Source organism: Bombina bombina, chromosome 6 (genome assembly GCF_027579735.1).
Source record: "Bombina bombina isolate aBomBom1 chromosome 6, aBomBom1.pri, whole genome shotgun sequence".
NCBI lineage: Eukaryota > Metazoa > Chordata > Amphibia > Anura > Bombinatoridae > Bombina > Bombina bombina.
Genome location: NC_069504.1, coordinates 657305891 through 657319801, shown reverse-complemented (window position 1 = coordinate 657319801; position 13911 = coordinate 657305891). Strand labels below are relative to the sequence as shown.

Genomic DNA, 13911 nt, shown 5'->3' with positions numbered 1-13911 from the left:
CGGATGGGACCGCTCTCTACGTCAAACACTAAAATAGCAAGGAAGTAGCCTATGGGAGGAGTCACACATCGCAACGGTAGGAAGAGAAAAATGTTGAAATAAAATAAATAAAAAATAAAATTGAGAAAATTTTTTTAGCGATTACCTTAGGCTAATATTAACAAATGCATTCATGTATTGCACATGATTAAACTTTACCTTCACTTTAAGAGTGATTGTGCCTACACATGCTAGATGCACACTTCCTTGCTTGTCCCAGGACTAGCATCCTGACTGGATGTTTAAAGTCTTTTTACAGTGGAATGGAACTACTGAGGTAAAATATCTTTCTTTTTTATATAGGGATGTTCAGGTGATATTTTCTATTCAGCTTTTTACAGATATTCTGCATCACTTTCAAATGATTTAACATTTGGTTATGTCCCTTTAAATCCAAACAGATAATAGAAAGAAAAAAAAACATTGCTTATCTGTGCATTTTAGGCCAGATTACAAGTTGAGCGCAAAATATAGCTTCTGCGAAAGCGATTGTTGTGCTAAACTTAGTAATACCAGCGCACACAAATATGCGCTGATATTACAAGTGAGGTGCATTGCAAACACGACTGCGCATTCGCATTGCACGGAAGCATTGCACACACGAGAGCACGCTTCCATAGGATCCAATGGTAGCCTCGTTCTCATGCCATCAGACATGTTATGAGAACTAGCGCAGCGAAGGGGCTAAGTTGCGCAGGGAAAGGGCAGCAAATATAAATATGTGTATATGAATATATAGATATATATTTAATATATTAGAGATCCGCACTCACTGGACTTGTGTCAATTGTGATATTTATTATAGTCACGTTTCTGAGCAACAATGCCCCTTCTTCAGACCAAGCATATACATATATATATTTACTGGGTACACACAGTCCCCATAGACTGCAATGTAAGGGCACTTTTTAGTGCCGTTTTTTTTTCTTACACCCACACCCGCCAAACCCCACACCACTGTATGTTGGGGCCAATTGGGGGACATTTTTTAAATTAATCAGAAATCTGATCTCTGGTTAATTTTCTGAGTGCTAATTGCTACCCCGAGTTTGCAGTAGCAATAACCAGCCACTTGTAATGGCTGGTTATTTATTGCGCGACTGTAAACGTGCGCTTTTGTCCATTTGTGGGCGTGCCATAAATTAGCGCTCCATTTGTTATTTAGTCCTTTATGAGAAAATATAACCTAATGCGTAATTTGTTTACATTTATTTAGTGATAGTTTAAGGCTCAATCTGGACAATAATATTTTTACCAGATCACGATGATGCAGTTGTTTAGGCCTAGTTTCCTTTGTTTTGACAGCACAAAAAACTACCCCAGTAATGGTGAAACAGCACCCCCAGACACGTCTAGAAAGGGACAACAATGAATGGAATCAAGTTAAGGAGACCAAAAAAGATGGTAAGCACCATGTAGTATTCTCTTAAACACGCCATCATCATATATCATAAAATCGTGACATCGTAAATCTAATAGCTATTAACCCCTTAATGACCACAGCACTTTTCCATTTTCTGACCGTTTGGGACCAAGGCTATTTTTACATTTCTGCGGTGTTTGTGTTTAGCTGTAATTTTCCTCTTACTCATTTACTGTACCCACACATATTATATACCGTTTTCTCACCATTAAATGGACTTTCTAAGGATACCATTATTTTCATCATATCTTATAATTTACTATAAAAAAAATATAAAATATGAGGAAAAAATGGAAAAAAACACACTTTTTCTAACTTTGACCCCCAAAATCTGTTACACATCTACAACCACCAAAAAACACCTATGCTAAATAGTTTCTAAATTTTGTCCTGAGTTTAGAAATACCCAATGTTTACACAAGTTATATCGCAAGTTATATCGCAATAAGTACAAGTAGCACTTTGCTATTTCCAAACCATTTTTTTCCAAACTTAGCGCTAGTTACATTGGAACACTGATATCTTCCAGGAATCCCTGAATATCACTTGACATGTATATATTTTTTTTTAGAAGACATCCCAAAGTATTGATCTAGGCCCATTTTGGTATATTTCATGCCACCATTTCACCGCCAAATGCGATCAAATAAAAAAAATTGTTCACTTTTTCACAAACTTTAGGTTTCTCACAGAAATTATTTACAAACAGCTCGTGCAATTATGGCACAAATGGTTGTAAATGTTCTCTGGAATCCCCTTTTTTCATAAATAGCAGACATATATGGATTTGGTGTTGCTTTTTGGTAATTAGAAGGCCGCTAAATGCCACTGCGCACCACACGTGTATTATGCCCAGCAATGAAGGGGTTAATTAGGGAGCATGTAGGGAGCTTGTAGGGTTAATTTTAGCTTTATTGTAGTGTAGTAGACAACCCTAAGTATTGATCTAGGCCCATTTTGGTATATTTCATGCCACCATTTCAACGCCAAATGCGATTAAATAAAAAAAAAAGTAAAATTTTTCACAATTTTAGGTTTCTCACTGAAATCATTTACAAACAGCTTGTGCAATTATGGCACAAATGGTTGTAAATGCTTCTCTGGGATCCCCTTTGTTGAGAAATAGCAGACATACATGGCTTTGGCGTTGCTTTTTGGTAATTAGAAGGCCGCTAAATGCCGCTGCGCATCACACGTGTATTATGGCTAGCAGTGAAGGGGTTAATTAGGTAGCATGTAGGGAGCTTGCAGGGTTAATTTTAGCTTTAGTATAGAGATCAGCCTCCCACCTGACACATTACACCCCCTGATCCCTCCCAAACAGCTCTCTTCCCTCCCCCACCCCACAATTGTCCCCGCCATGTTAAGTACTGGCAGAAAGTCTGCCAGTACTAAAAAAAAAAGCTATCCTTGATAAAAAACAAAAAAAAACAAAAAGGCATATTTACATATGCTGCTCTGGAGGATCCCCCCTTAGCCCCCAACCTCCCTGATACCCCCCAAACAGCTCTTTACCCATCCCCCTCTAACTTATTAGTAGCCATCTTTGGTACTGGCAGCTGTCTGCCAGTACCCAGTTTATAGTAAAACATGTTTTTATTATTTTTTTTAAAATAATTTTCTGTAGTGTAGCTTGCCCCCCCCAAAAGACCAACCCACCACCCCTCCCAGATCTCTCAGATCTACATATATTTAAATATATTTGGCAATCACTGCCACTTTTCTCCCATCATTTTTCTGTAGTGTAGCGGTTCCCACCCGCTTCCTACCCCCGCGCGCGCCCGCGCACGCACCCGGCGTTCCCGCCCCCCTCCACATCATACGGCCCATCGATGGCCGCCCACCCGCCTCCCAGACTGGCTCCCACCCACCAACGAAACCGGCCATCGATGTCCGGTACAGAGAGGGCCACAGAGTGGCTCTCTCTGCATCGGATGGCCAAGGGGGGTTATTGCAGGATGCCTCGATGTTGAGGCATCACTGCAATAACCGGAAAGCAGCTGGAAGCGAGCAGGATCGCTTCCAGCTGCTTTCCAGACCAAGGACGTACGCCACACGTCCTCGGTCATTAACTGTATTTTTTTTGAGGACGTGTGGCGTACGTCCTTGGTCGTTAAGGGGTTAAAATAGGAGATGCACTTTATGAGACTGGAATTTTCTAGTAGTTGTGCTAAAGATTCATGTTACTTAAAGGGATATGAAACCCGATTTTTTTATTTCATGATTCAGATAGAGCATACAATTTTAAGCAACTCTCTAATTTACTCCTAATATAAATGTTTCTGTGTTCTGTTGGAAAAGCAGGAATCTAAGCTTTGGAGCTGGCCCATTTTGGGTTCAGCACCTGGGAAGTGCTTGCTGAACCAAAAATGGTCCTGCTCCTAAGCTTACATTCTTGCTTTTCAAATGAAGCCAACAATTAGCAAGCACTACCTAGGTGCTGAACCAAAATAGGCCAGCTCCTAAGCTTACATTCCTGTTTTTCAAATAAAGATAGCAAGAGAACGAAAAAAATTATTGTGTTTCATATCCCTTTAAGATAAAATATCTATTTATCCATGGTGCAACTGTGAGACAGAAATAATATATTTTTTACTTTAAACATAGATTAATTTGCTACAGTAACTGCTCTAAACATTTATTGTTCAGTTCTGCTTCCTACTTTCATCTGCATGTTGCAAAAGTATGAACAGCCAATCAGCGTCATCAGTGCTTAGTTCTCAGGTGTGATATTATGGGATTTTGCTATAATTGTGTGTGGTTTCACTTTTATTTCCCAAGATTTGACAGTAAGCTCCTTGCAAAGTCCTAGGACGAGCATCCTGACTGAAAGCTTAAAGTACCTTTACAATGAGATGTGACCACGGTGGAAAATTTGAGGTTAAAGGGACATAAAGCCCAACATTTTTCTTTCATGATTCAGACAGAGCAAGTGATTTTAAACACCTTTACAATTTACTTCTATTTTCAAATTTGCTTCATTTTCTTGTTATCCTTAGCTAAAAAGCATACCTAGGTAGACTCAAGAGCAGCAATGTATTACTGGGAGCTAGCTGCTGATTGGTTGCTGCAGATAAATGCCTCTTGTCATTGGATCCATAGGCGTATTCAGCTAGATACCTATAGTGCATTGCTTCTCCTTCAACAAAGGATAACAAGAGAATGAAGCATGTTTGATAATACAAGTAAAATAGAAAGCTGTTTAAAATCACTTGCTCTATCTGAATCATGAAAGAAACAATGTGGTTTTCATGTCCCTTTAAACATTTATCTTTTTTTACATAGAGATGCTAATGTGATTTATTTTTAGTCTAGTCTAGATATTTTCTAGCTTTTCAAATATATTCTGCATCACTTTCAAGATAAAAAAAAAAGTGATCTTGTGGGATTTTGCCAAAATATCTAAACCTTGTGGGGTTGTACTAAGAAGGGAAAGACAAGTATCCAGAGTGGATGTTTATAGTCTTTATCCAATGGGATGTCTTTACCTAAGTAGCAGTTCAGCAAACAGTATGCAAACTCAGTACTTTTGCATAGACACCATGACTTTGATACGTCTGTTTACTATTCTGTTTCTGCATTGATTATATAAGTAATTCATTCACCCTGCTCTGCCTTTGTGAACTCCAAACCTAAAACCAACTTATATACTTTTGTCATAAGCATTAAATGGACAGTAAGGTCAAAATTAAACTTTCACGATTCGGATGGAGCATTCAATTTTAAACAACTTTCCAATTTACTACTGTTATCAAATTTGCTTTGTTCTTTTGATATCTTTTATTGAAGAGTAAAATTAGGTAGGCTCATAAGCGCTCAGGAGTGTGCATGTTTAGTACTCTATGGCAGCAGTGTTTGGCAACATTGTAATGCAAAGCTAAAAATAATGTTGCAAAACACTACTAAACACACATGCACACTCCTGAGCTCTTATGAGCCTACCTAGTTTTACTCTTCAATAAAAGATACCAAAAGAACAAAGCAAATTTGATAACAGAAGTAAATTGGAAAGTTGTTTAAAATTGAATGCTCTGTCCAAATCGTAAAAGTTTAATTTTGACTTTTCTGTCCCTTTAAAGCCTTTGCACCTTTTTCTATTATACTGGATGCAAGGAACAAGCAGCCGTTTGCATAGACTGCTTCAATCTCTTTTATGCAGAGAGTAAAATGTGTCTTATATGAGAAATGTTTCCCAGAGATTTGATGTTACAAAAATGCAATTTAATAAAATAAAATGATATCATCCTTGTTTCTAGTTTATACTCCATATCCCTTACTTTCTGCTCGGCTTCTTGAAAATGTTACCTTTGATATGTTAACAGGATTTCATTTCAGGAGTGGCAAAGTGAAGACACAGAAAATTATCTGGAAAAAAAAGTCAGGATGTCAGTTTTTTGGCAAAAACATGCTGGCGCCGAACCAAGTGCACATTTCCAGAGCCATGTTGTGTGGTGCACTCCCAGCGGTGTGGAAAGGAATGGGGCGTGTTTGTGTATGGGAACTGTTTTATTTTCTCAGTTGATGTTGTAGCATGCAGAAGGGCTTAAAGGGACACAGTGTATTCAAATCTGTTCTATTATTCATAGAAAAAAGCAGCATTTAAAGATACATGTCACACAAATACTGAATCACTTGAAAGTGATGCAGCATATCTTTGAAAAGCGAGAAAATATCTAAACTAGACTAGGAAACATCACATGAATGTCTCAATGTAAAACAGGAAAATGTTTAACCTCAAAATGTCCTCAGTGGTCACATCCCACTGTAAAGGTACTTTAAGTATCCAATCACAATGCTTGTCCCAGCACTTTGCAAGGGAGTGTACATTTGTCAGGTGCAGGCACAGCCACTTTCTTTCCCTCCTTGGTTCAAGGAAGTTTACTGTGAAATCTTGCAAACCCCACATGATTATGGTAAAATTCAAGAAGATCACTGCTCAGAACTCAGCGCTGATGATGCTGATTGATTATTTTTTTCCCAACATGCAGATGAAAGTAGGAAGTGGAACTGAATGGTAAATGCTCAGAGCAGTCACTACAGAGCAGTAGTCTTTGTTTTAAATTAAAGGGACACTGAACCCAAAATGTTTCTTTTGTGATTCAGATAGAGCATGCAATTTTAAGCAACTTTCTAATTTATTCCTATTATCAATTTTTCTTCGTTCTCTTGCTATCTTTATTTGAAAAAGAAGGCATCTAAGCTTTTTTTTGGTTCAGCCTCTGGACAGCACTTTTTATTGGTGGATGAATGTATCCACCAATCAGCAAGGACAACCCAGGTTGTTCACCAAAAATGGTCCGGCATCTAAACTTACATTCTTGCATTTCAAATAAAGATACCAAGAGAATGAAGAAAATGTGATAGTCGGAGTAAATTAGAAAGTTGCTTAGAATTTCATGCTCTATCTGAATTGCAAAAGAAAAAAATTGGGTTTAGTGTCCCTTTAGGAAACAAATGTGTATACTTTATTTCTTTCTCACAGTAGAATCAGGGATAAATGGATAAATTATCTTAAAGGGATAGTAAAGTCCAAATTAAACTTTTATAATTCAGATAGGGCATGCTATTTTAAACAACTTTCTAATTTACTTTTATCATCAAATTTGCTTTGCTCTCTTGGTATTCTTAGATGAAAGCTAAACCTAGGTTTTCACAGCTAGAGGGCGTTAGTCCATGTGTTTCATATAGATAACACTGTGCACATGCACGTGAAGTTATTTATGTGTCGGCACTAATTGCCTGAAATGCAAGTCTTGCAAAAGATCTGAGATAAGGTAATTACAGAGGTAAAAAGTATATTTCTATAACAAACTACCCCAACCTTATGTCTCTGCACCCTAAACCTGTAGACTGTGAGCTCTCCGGAGCAGGGCCCTCTTCCTCCTGTACTAGATTTGTTTCGTTTTGTTATGTTTTATATCACAAATCTTTGTCATTGTATACCCCTATCACTGTACCTTCTTCACTATAAATACTGTTAGAAAAATACCCATACCCACAGGCATTTAGTAATTGTGTTTAGGGGCTATAGAGTTATGCATGAGTCAGCTCTAACTGGCTGAAATGCAAGTTTGTAAAAATAACTGTGATAAGGGAGCAGTCTCTAGAGACTTAGATACAAGCTAATTACAGAGGTAAAAAGTGTATTAATATAACAGTGTTGGTTATGCAAAACTGGGGAATGGGTAATAAAAGGTATTATCTGTCTTTTAAAACTATAAACATTTTAAAGTAGACTATCCCTTTAAGTGTAGGGGGAGATGTTAGGTTTATCAGTCAGTAGGGAGACAGGAGTAGGGCTTATTTGCAGTAAGGGTTAATTGTGGTTATGGATATAAGGCTACAAAGTGGTCTTGAGGATCCCATAATATATCAATATAGCGCTAGTACTTATGGTTTATATAGAAAATCTAAGAGGGATATTAATCAAGCTGTCAACCGCAAATACGCTGGAATTCCGCAGCGTAATTGTGGCGAGCCTGATTCGCCCCATTTATCAAAGCCTACAGACCGGCAAAAGTTGAAATTTGTGACGTAACATATGATCCGCCGGTCTCAATCCGACACAGATCGATGCTTACGTCATTACAGATGTTCCGAAGACAAATTCGGCACTATCTGAGAACTTTTGCCATTTATCAAATTTCTAACATTTACGCTCGCCACTATTCCGGCCCAGCGTACCTGCTTTTCATTCCGCCACCCTGGAAGCCGCGGATGCCATAGGAATCAATGGGAGTCTGAAAGCAGCGAAAGTTTATGTTAACCCCTAAACCTCTGGCCTCCCACATCACTACCACTTACTAAACCTATTAACCCCTAAACCGCCAGCCCCCCACTTCGCCATAAACTACATTAAGCTATTAACCCCTTAACCTAACAACCCGCTAACTTTATACTAAATATTAACTCATCCCTATTTTATAATAAATTTAAACTTACCTTTCAAATTAAAATAAACTATATTAAACTACTAATTAACCTACCCCAACTATTATCCTACAATTACATTAAACTATATTAAACTATTAATTAACCTACCTTAACTATTATACTACAATTACATTAAAGTAACAATTAAATTAACTATATTACATATTTAAACACCTAACCCTACTCAAATTATTTAAATCTACTATTAAAAATTACTAAGTTACCAAAAAGTAACAACTAAGTTACACAAAATAAAAAACACTAAGTTACACAAAATAAAAAATAAATTATCCAATTTTTAAACTAATTACACCTAATCTAATAGCCCTATGAAAATAAAAAAGCCCCCCAAAATAAAAAATAAAACCTAGCCTACAATAAACTACCAATGGCTCTTAAAAGGGCCTTTTGCAGGGCACTGCCCCAAAGAAATCAGCTCTTTTACCTGTAAGTAAAAATACAAATACCCCCCCCCAACAGTAAAACCCACCACCCACACAACCAAACCCCCCAAATAAAAACCTATCTAAAAAAACCTAAGCTCCCCCATTGCCCTGAAGAGGGCATTTGTATGGGCATTGCCCTTAAAAGGGCATTTAGCTCTTTTTCAGCCCAAAGTCCCTAACCTAAAAGTAAAACCCACCCAATAAACCCTTAAAAAAAAACTAACACTAACCCCCGAAGATCCACTTACAGTTTTTGAAGACCGGACATCCATCCTCAACGAAGCGGCAGAAGTCTTCCTCAAAGCCGGCAGAAGTCTTCATCCAGACGGCATCTTTTATCTTCATCCAATCAGCCAATAGGATTGAGCTCGCATTCTATTGGCTGATTAATATTTCTAAAAAATATTAACAAAGCAACAGTAATTGTCAATGGAGTATTTCGGGGTCATTTAAAAAAATACAGCTTATGGTTTTTTCTTTTTTTTTCTCTTCTATTTTTTCACTCACATTAAAGTAGATTTATAGTTTGAAAACATTCATATAAATGTTATAAAGGAATATTAATTCATTTATTTTTAGCAATATTTTAAGTAAATATTAACAAAGTAGGAGTCATTTATCTATGGAGTACTTTAGGTTGATTTTAAAAATTACATATTTTCTTTCTTTCCGTCTTTTCTTTTTTTTTTTTTTTTGGTTTGTTTGATAAAATGGTATTAGTTCCCAGGAGCAATGGATAGTGGACTCTTACAGGAATGCGTAGCATGACTTAATCTATCACTAACTGAAGGGAGATTTTACTTACTGACAGAACCTGATAAATATAAAGCATGTGCAGATGTTTGGGTTCATCATGAGACTATTTCTTTTTTGTAATTGCAGATAAATGTGGAAAGTGCAAGAAAGTAAGAGGACGGCAAAACAAAATCAAACAATATTGTCAAAAAGACTTTGGTAAGTAATTGTGATTTTTCTTTTTTGCTCTGCCAACAGTGGAACAGACCGTGTCTGGTTTTAACATTAAAAGGAAGCACATTGGGTGAAGTGCATGACATTTTGTATGTTCTTCTTGCAGTTTTTCGTGCAAGAATTATAAGCAAGAAGACTGTTGGGAAGGAGACCTGTTATGATGTCCAAGTGGTAATGACCTATAAAAACAATTTTCCTATTCTAAGGCGGGAATATATCTGGGTTCCAAACACTTGTGACTGTCCTAATCTGGTAGAGAAAAGGGAATATATCTTGATGGCGAGGAGACACGTAAACTATGAGCACACACTCAATAGAATATTGCTGGAAAACACACAGCTTTTGCACGTCCTACAGACCAAAGGAGGACAAAATGCTTCGGAACCTTGATGTAGAATGTGCCAAGTATGGATACCAAATAAGGACAAAACAGAACCAATGATACTTATGATAACGGATTGAGTTGTACCTGAAGACATTGTAACCAACATTACTCTGCACAATTATTTACTGCTTATATGAATTAATGAAAATGTCTTGGTTGTTTGTTTAAATATTTGATGGATTATAGTGCTAAGGCATTGTAACCCAGCACTTTGTTTAAATATGACTGTAAGTCACTTTGCCACCCAAGAGATCTGTAGAGATATTTCAAATAAGCTGTCAGAAGAGCACAAACATTGACAAATTATATTTTTCAATATGAAAAAAGAGTGATCCATTTAAGGGATATATGTTCTTTAAGCAATGGAGTAAGATGGGTATGTTCCTAATACATATGCTATCACTTTCCTGCCTTGAGTCCAGTTCAGTTTCTATCTATTTGTAGTGTTAGACTTTAAAAAAAAAAGTTTATCCATATTTGCAAAAGGCCTAGAAACTGGTCAGTTTATAAGAACCATAGAGCTGAATCATGTTTGCCTTCATGTTCCCATCCATGCAGGTCACTAAGCAAGAGATATCTCAAATATGCTGTACGAAGAGCACAAACATTGACAAATTATTTTTTCTAATATGAAAAAAGAGTGAATTATTTAAGGGATATATGTTCTTTAAGCAATAAAGTAAGGTAGCGAAAATTGTGAGGTATGGGTGTCCCAATACATATGCCCTCACTTTCCTGCTTGAGTCAGTTCGGTTTCTACCTATTTGTAGTGTTAGACTTTAAAAAAAAAGTTTATCCATATTTGCAAAAGGCCTAGAAACTGTTTTGTATGAGCACAATAGATCTAAAAGGAAGCTTGCCTTCATGTTCCAATACATCCAAAGCATTACAATTTCTTAGGCTTTTGGTGGACAGTTTTATGTCCAGTTTGTAGCTGTTCCTTTCAGGTTGAATCCATTCCCCTGGTTACTTTACCAAGGCTTTACCTGCTCATCTGACAAAGATCAGGATATAGAGTATCTGAGCCTACTCTTGGATGTAATCCTTGCGTAAGAACAAGCAGACTTTGGGATAAATGTCCTACAGGTTGTTTCCTCATATTAGTTTGAGGACTCTTTCCCTGCCTTACCTTTATATGGGCCAACTTTGGTATTGTGGTTCTGTAAGAAAGTGAGAGAAATACAGATTTATAATTACTGATATAATACATTTCTTCATATGCAGAGTAGAACCATAAGAAGGACCCCTGTTGGCACAACTTTTTGAGCGGTGCTTATATCTTTCTCTTTCTTTTATAGTCATGCATTTGCCTTATCATTTCTACAACTAGGTTTTTGTTTGACTATGTGTAAAGAGAACCTTGCGGGAGGGGTATGTCGAAGCTACCCATACTTAGTAGATTTCTTGGAGATGTTTCTACCTATTCAGTGGTCAAGAAAATATACCCAAAATTACTGGATATGGCTCTAATTAAAGAGTGAAGAAGATATTACTTTATCAGTAAATATAAACCAGTTTTTAATAGTTGTATAGAAAATAATATTTATATAAAGATTGAAACACAAAATGGATAAGCAGTATGTATAACTTATTTTCACAAGCTTAGGAATATATGAACTGTCACATATTAGTCTCGCACTGGAATGCAGAAATGTGTATATTTATTACAGGGTGGTGTGTTTGAATGCTGTGTATTGAGGAATGTGTGTACTGGTTTGTACAGATTAATGTATATGAAACTTATTAAAATATATACTACTACTAAAATGTTGGAGGATTCCTTCTGATTGTCATAAAATAAGAACTCTGATTACATCCTCTCGGTATTTTAGCATTTAAAATCAATAAAATGCTATATATTGGGTATATTCATAGTTTTTTTTAGTTAGGATGTTAGGATTTGTATAAACTCTATAATATCCATGAAGTAGTAGGCACAGATTCCCCTTTTAGGCAAACTAGGCAGGTGCCTAAGGGTGCATGGGCAACAGAGGGTATCTATTTCCTGCAATTTTCAAATCAGCTGGCTATAATTTTTAATGGTGAATTTTAGAATGCACCAGTGATAAATACCCATGGATAGTCTTTGACATCCTAAAAAACTGTTCCTTAAGGACTGATCATCCATTGGTCACAAAATCATATGGGGTCAAACTGGAGTTACTTTCTGTCAAAATCTAAAGTTTACAAGCCCTCGCAGGTACAGAGCACCCCATTCACAACAATTTTACATTAAAAATTTACAAGTCGCACTATGCCTTCTACATAATTACCCATGAAAATGTGAGTACATCGTCCTTTAAAAATTCTTAATCTGCACTCTTTGGTGTCTTTGGTCTTCTGGAACATCTAACTCAGGACACACACAAATCTCAAAAATGTGAAACACAAATGAAAATGGAAAAAGTGGGGACGCGCTCCAGATAGAGCTGTCTGCCTTTGGAGTATGGTGTATACAAATAACGTTTATGCAATAGAAGCAAGTGTAAAGAATCTTTTTAGATAATAGAAAACAATGTATTCTGATAGAGTAATCTGTGTGCCTACGAAGTAGATAAACAAATAGAAACAATATATTAAAAGGAAATAGTATATTTATTCCATATAGTAACAGGATAATAGTGATAATCAATTAAGTAAATGTACCAATAAATCAGATGCCGGCATCTAAAAGTAAAAAATAGCAATATGTGCACAATAAAAATGGCCAAAATTAATTTAAAAAAAAGGGGTTTAAAAAAAAAAAACTAGCGTAATGAACATACAGCTGTCAGATATTGCGTGAACAGCTAGCACACAGTTATTGTGTTGTTAAAATGTTTCCTGTAGAATATATGAATGTAGCCTGAGCGCCTCAGCTAGAAGTGGGCTAGGATGTGAATAGGTAGTACACGTGTATTATTAATGACAATAAATGTTGACAGTTAAAACAATTAAAAGAATAATTAAAACAAAAGTTTAAAACAATAAATAATATGCAATATGGAAAGGTACCTATGTGGAATATTCAAATAGTACATTAACATGGATCCATGTTTATCAACATACAAAAAGACTGGTAAGATGTGACAGTAGACAATCTTCATAATAATATGCAAATAAAAGCTAAATATATATATATCTATATATCTATACAGTATATATGGAAAAAGTACCACTGAAGAAAGTACCACTAAAGCAGTGCTACACCACCTTGGTACACAAATGGGGCACTAAGCGCCCAGTGGGGTCTTGGCCGTGTTGTAGTGAGAAGTCACAAATTGTTCCTTTCAGCTGGGTGTAATTTGTAATCCCAGGTTCAGTGAAAATATGATGTAGAATTTCCAAGCGTATACTTAGGTAGAGTCCAATATAGTTATGTTATAGATGATCCCTCATTAGTGATGGTGTAGGAGAAAAAAGGGGATGTGACTGAAAGCTCAAAAATAGTGCAAAATAGTGAAAAAAAGATAAGTCTTCAACAAAGGATAAAAATACAAAAATGTAAAAATGTGAATTTTTTTTTAGCAAAGATGCGTTGAAGTTAGGATAATACATTCGCAGGTGCATATAAGTCTAAGTGATGAAAGTTCAGTGAATGAAAAATTATTCTCAAGGTTCAGTTGGGTGTTGCGAGATTATTGCAGCTGGGTGCTGCAGGGTTAGTGCTGCAACCACAGGTGGAAATCCAGAGACTTTTAGTGGATGTTTCTGCTCCTAGCAGGATTTATCATGTG

General features: G+C 36.4%; 1 protein-coding gene across 1 annotated transcript in view; it reads left to right on the top strand.

Annotated features, from left to right (window-relative positions):
- LOC128663405 (ADAMTS-like protein 5) overlaps window positions 1–10889 on the top strand; it is a 113482-nt gene extending 102593 nt beyond the window's left edge. Inside the window, 4 exon segments of the mRNA XM_053717721.1 lie at window positions 1345–1443; window positions 9724–9795; window positions 9917–10140; window positions 10142–10889. Coding sequence (XP_053573696.1) covers window positions 1345–1443; window positions 9724–9795; window positions 9917–10140; window positions 10142–10252 — 506 coding nt within the window. The 3' untranslated portion in view covers window positions 10253–10889.
- The last annotated feature ends 3022 nt before the right edge of the window (window positions 10890–13911 follow it).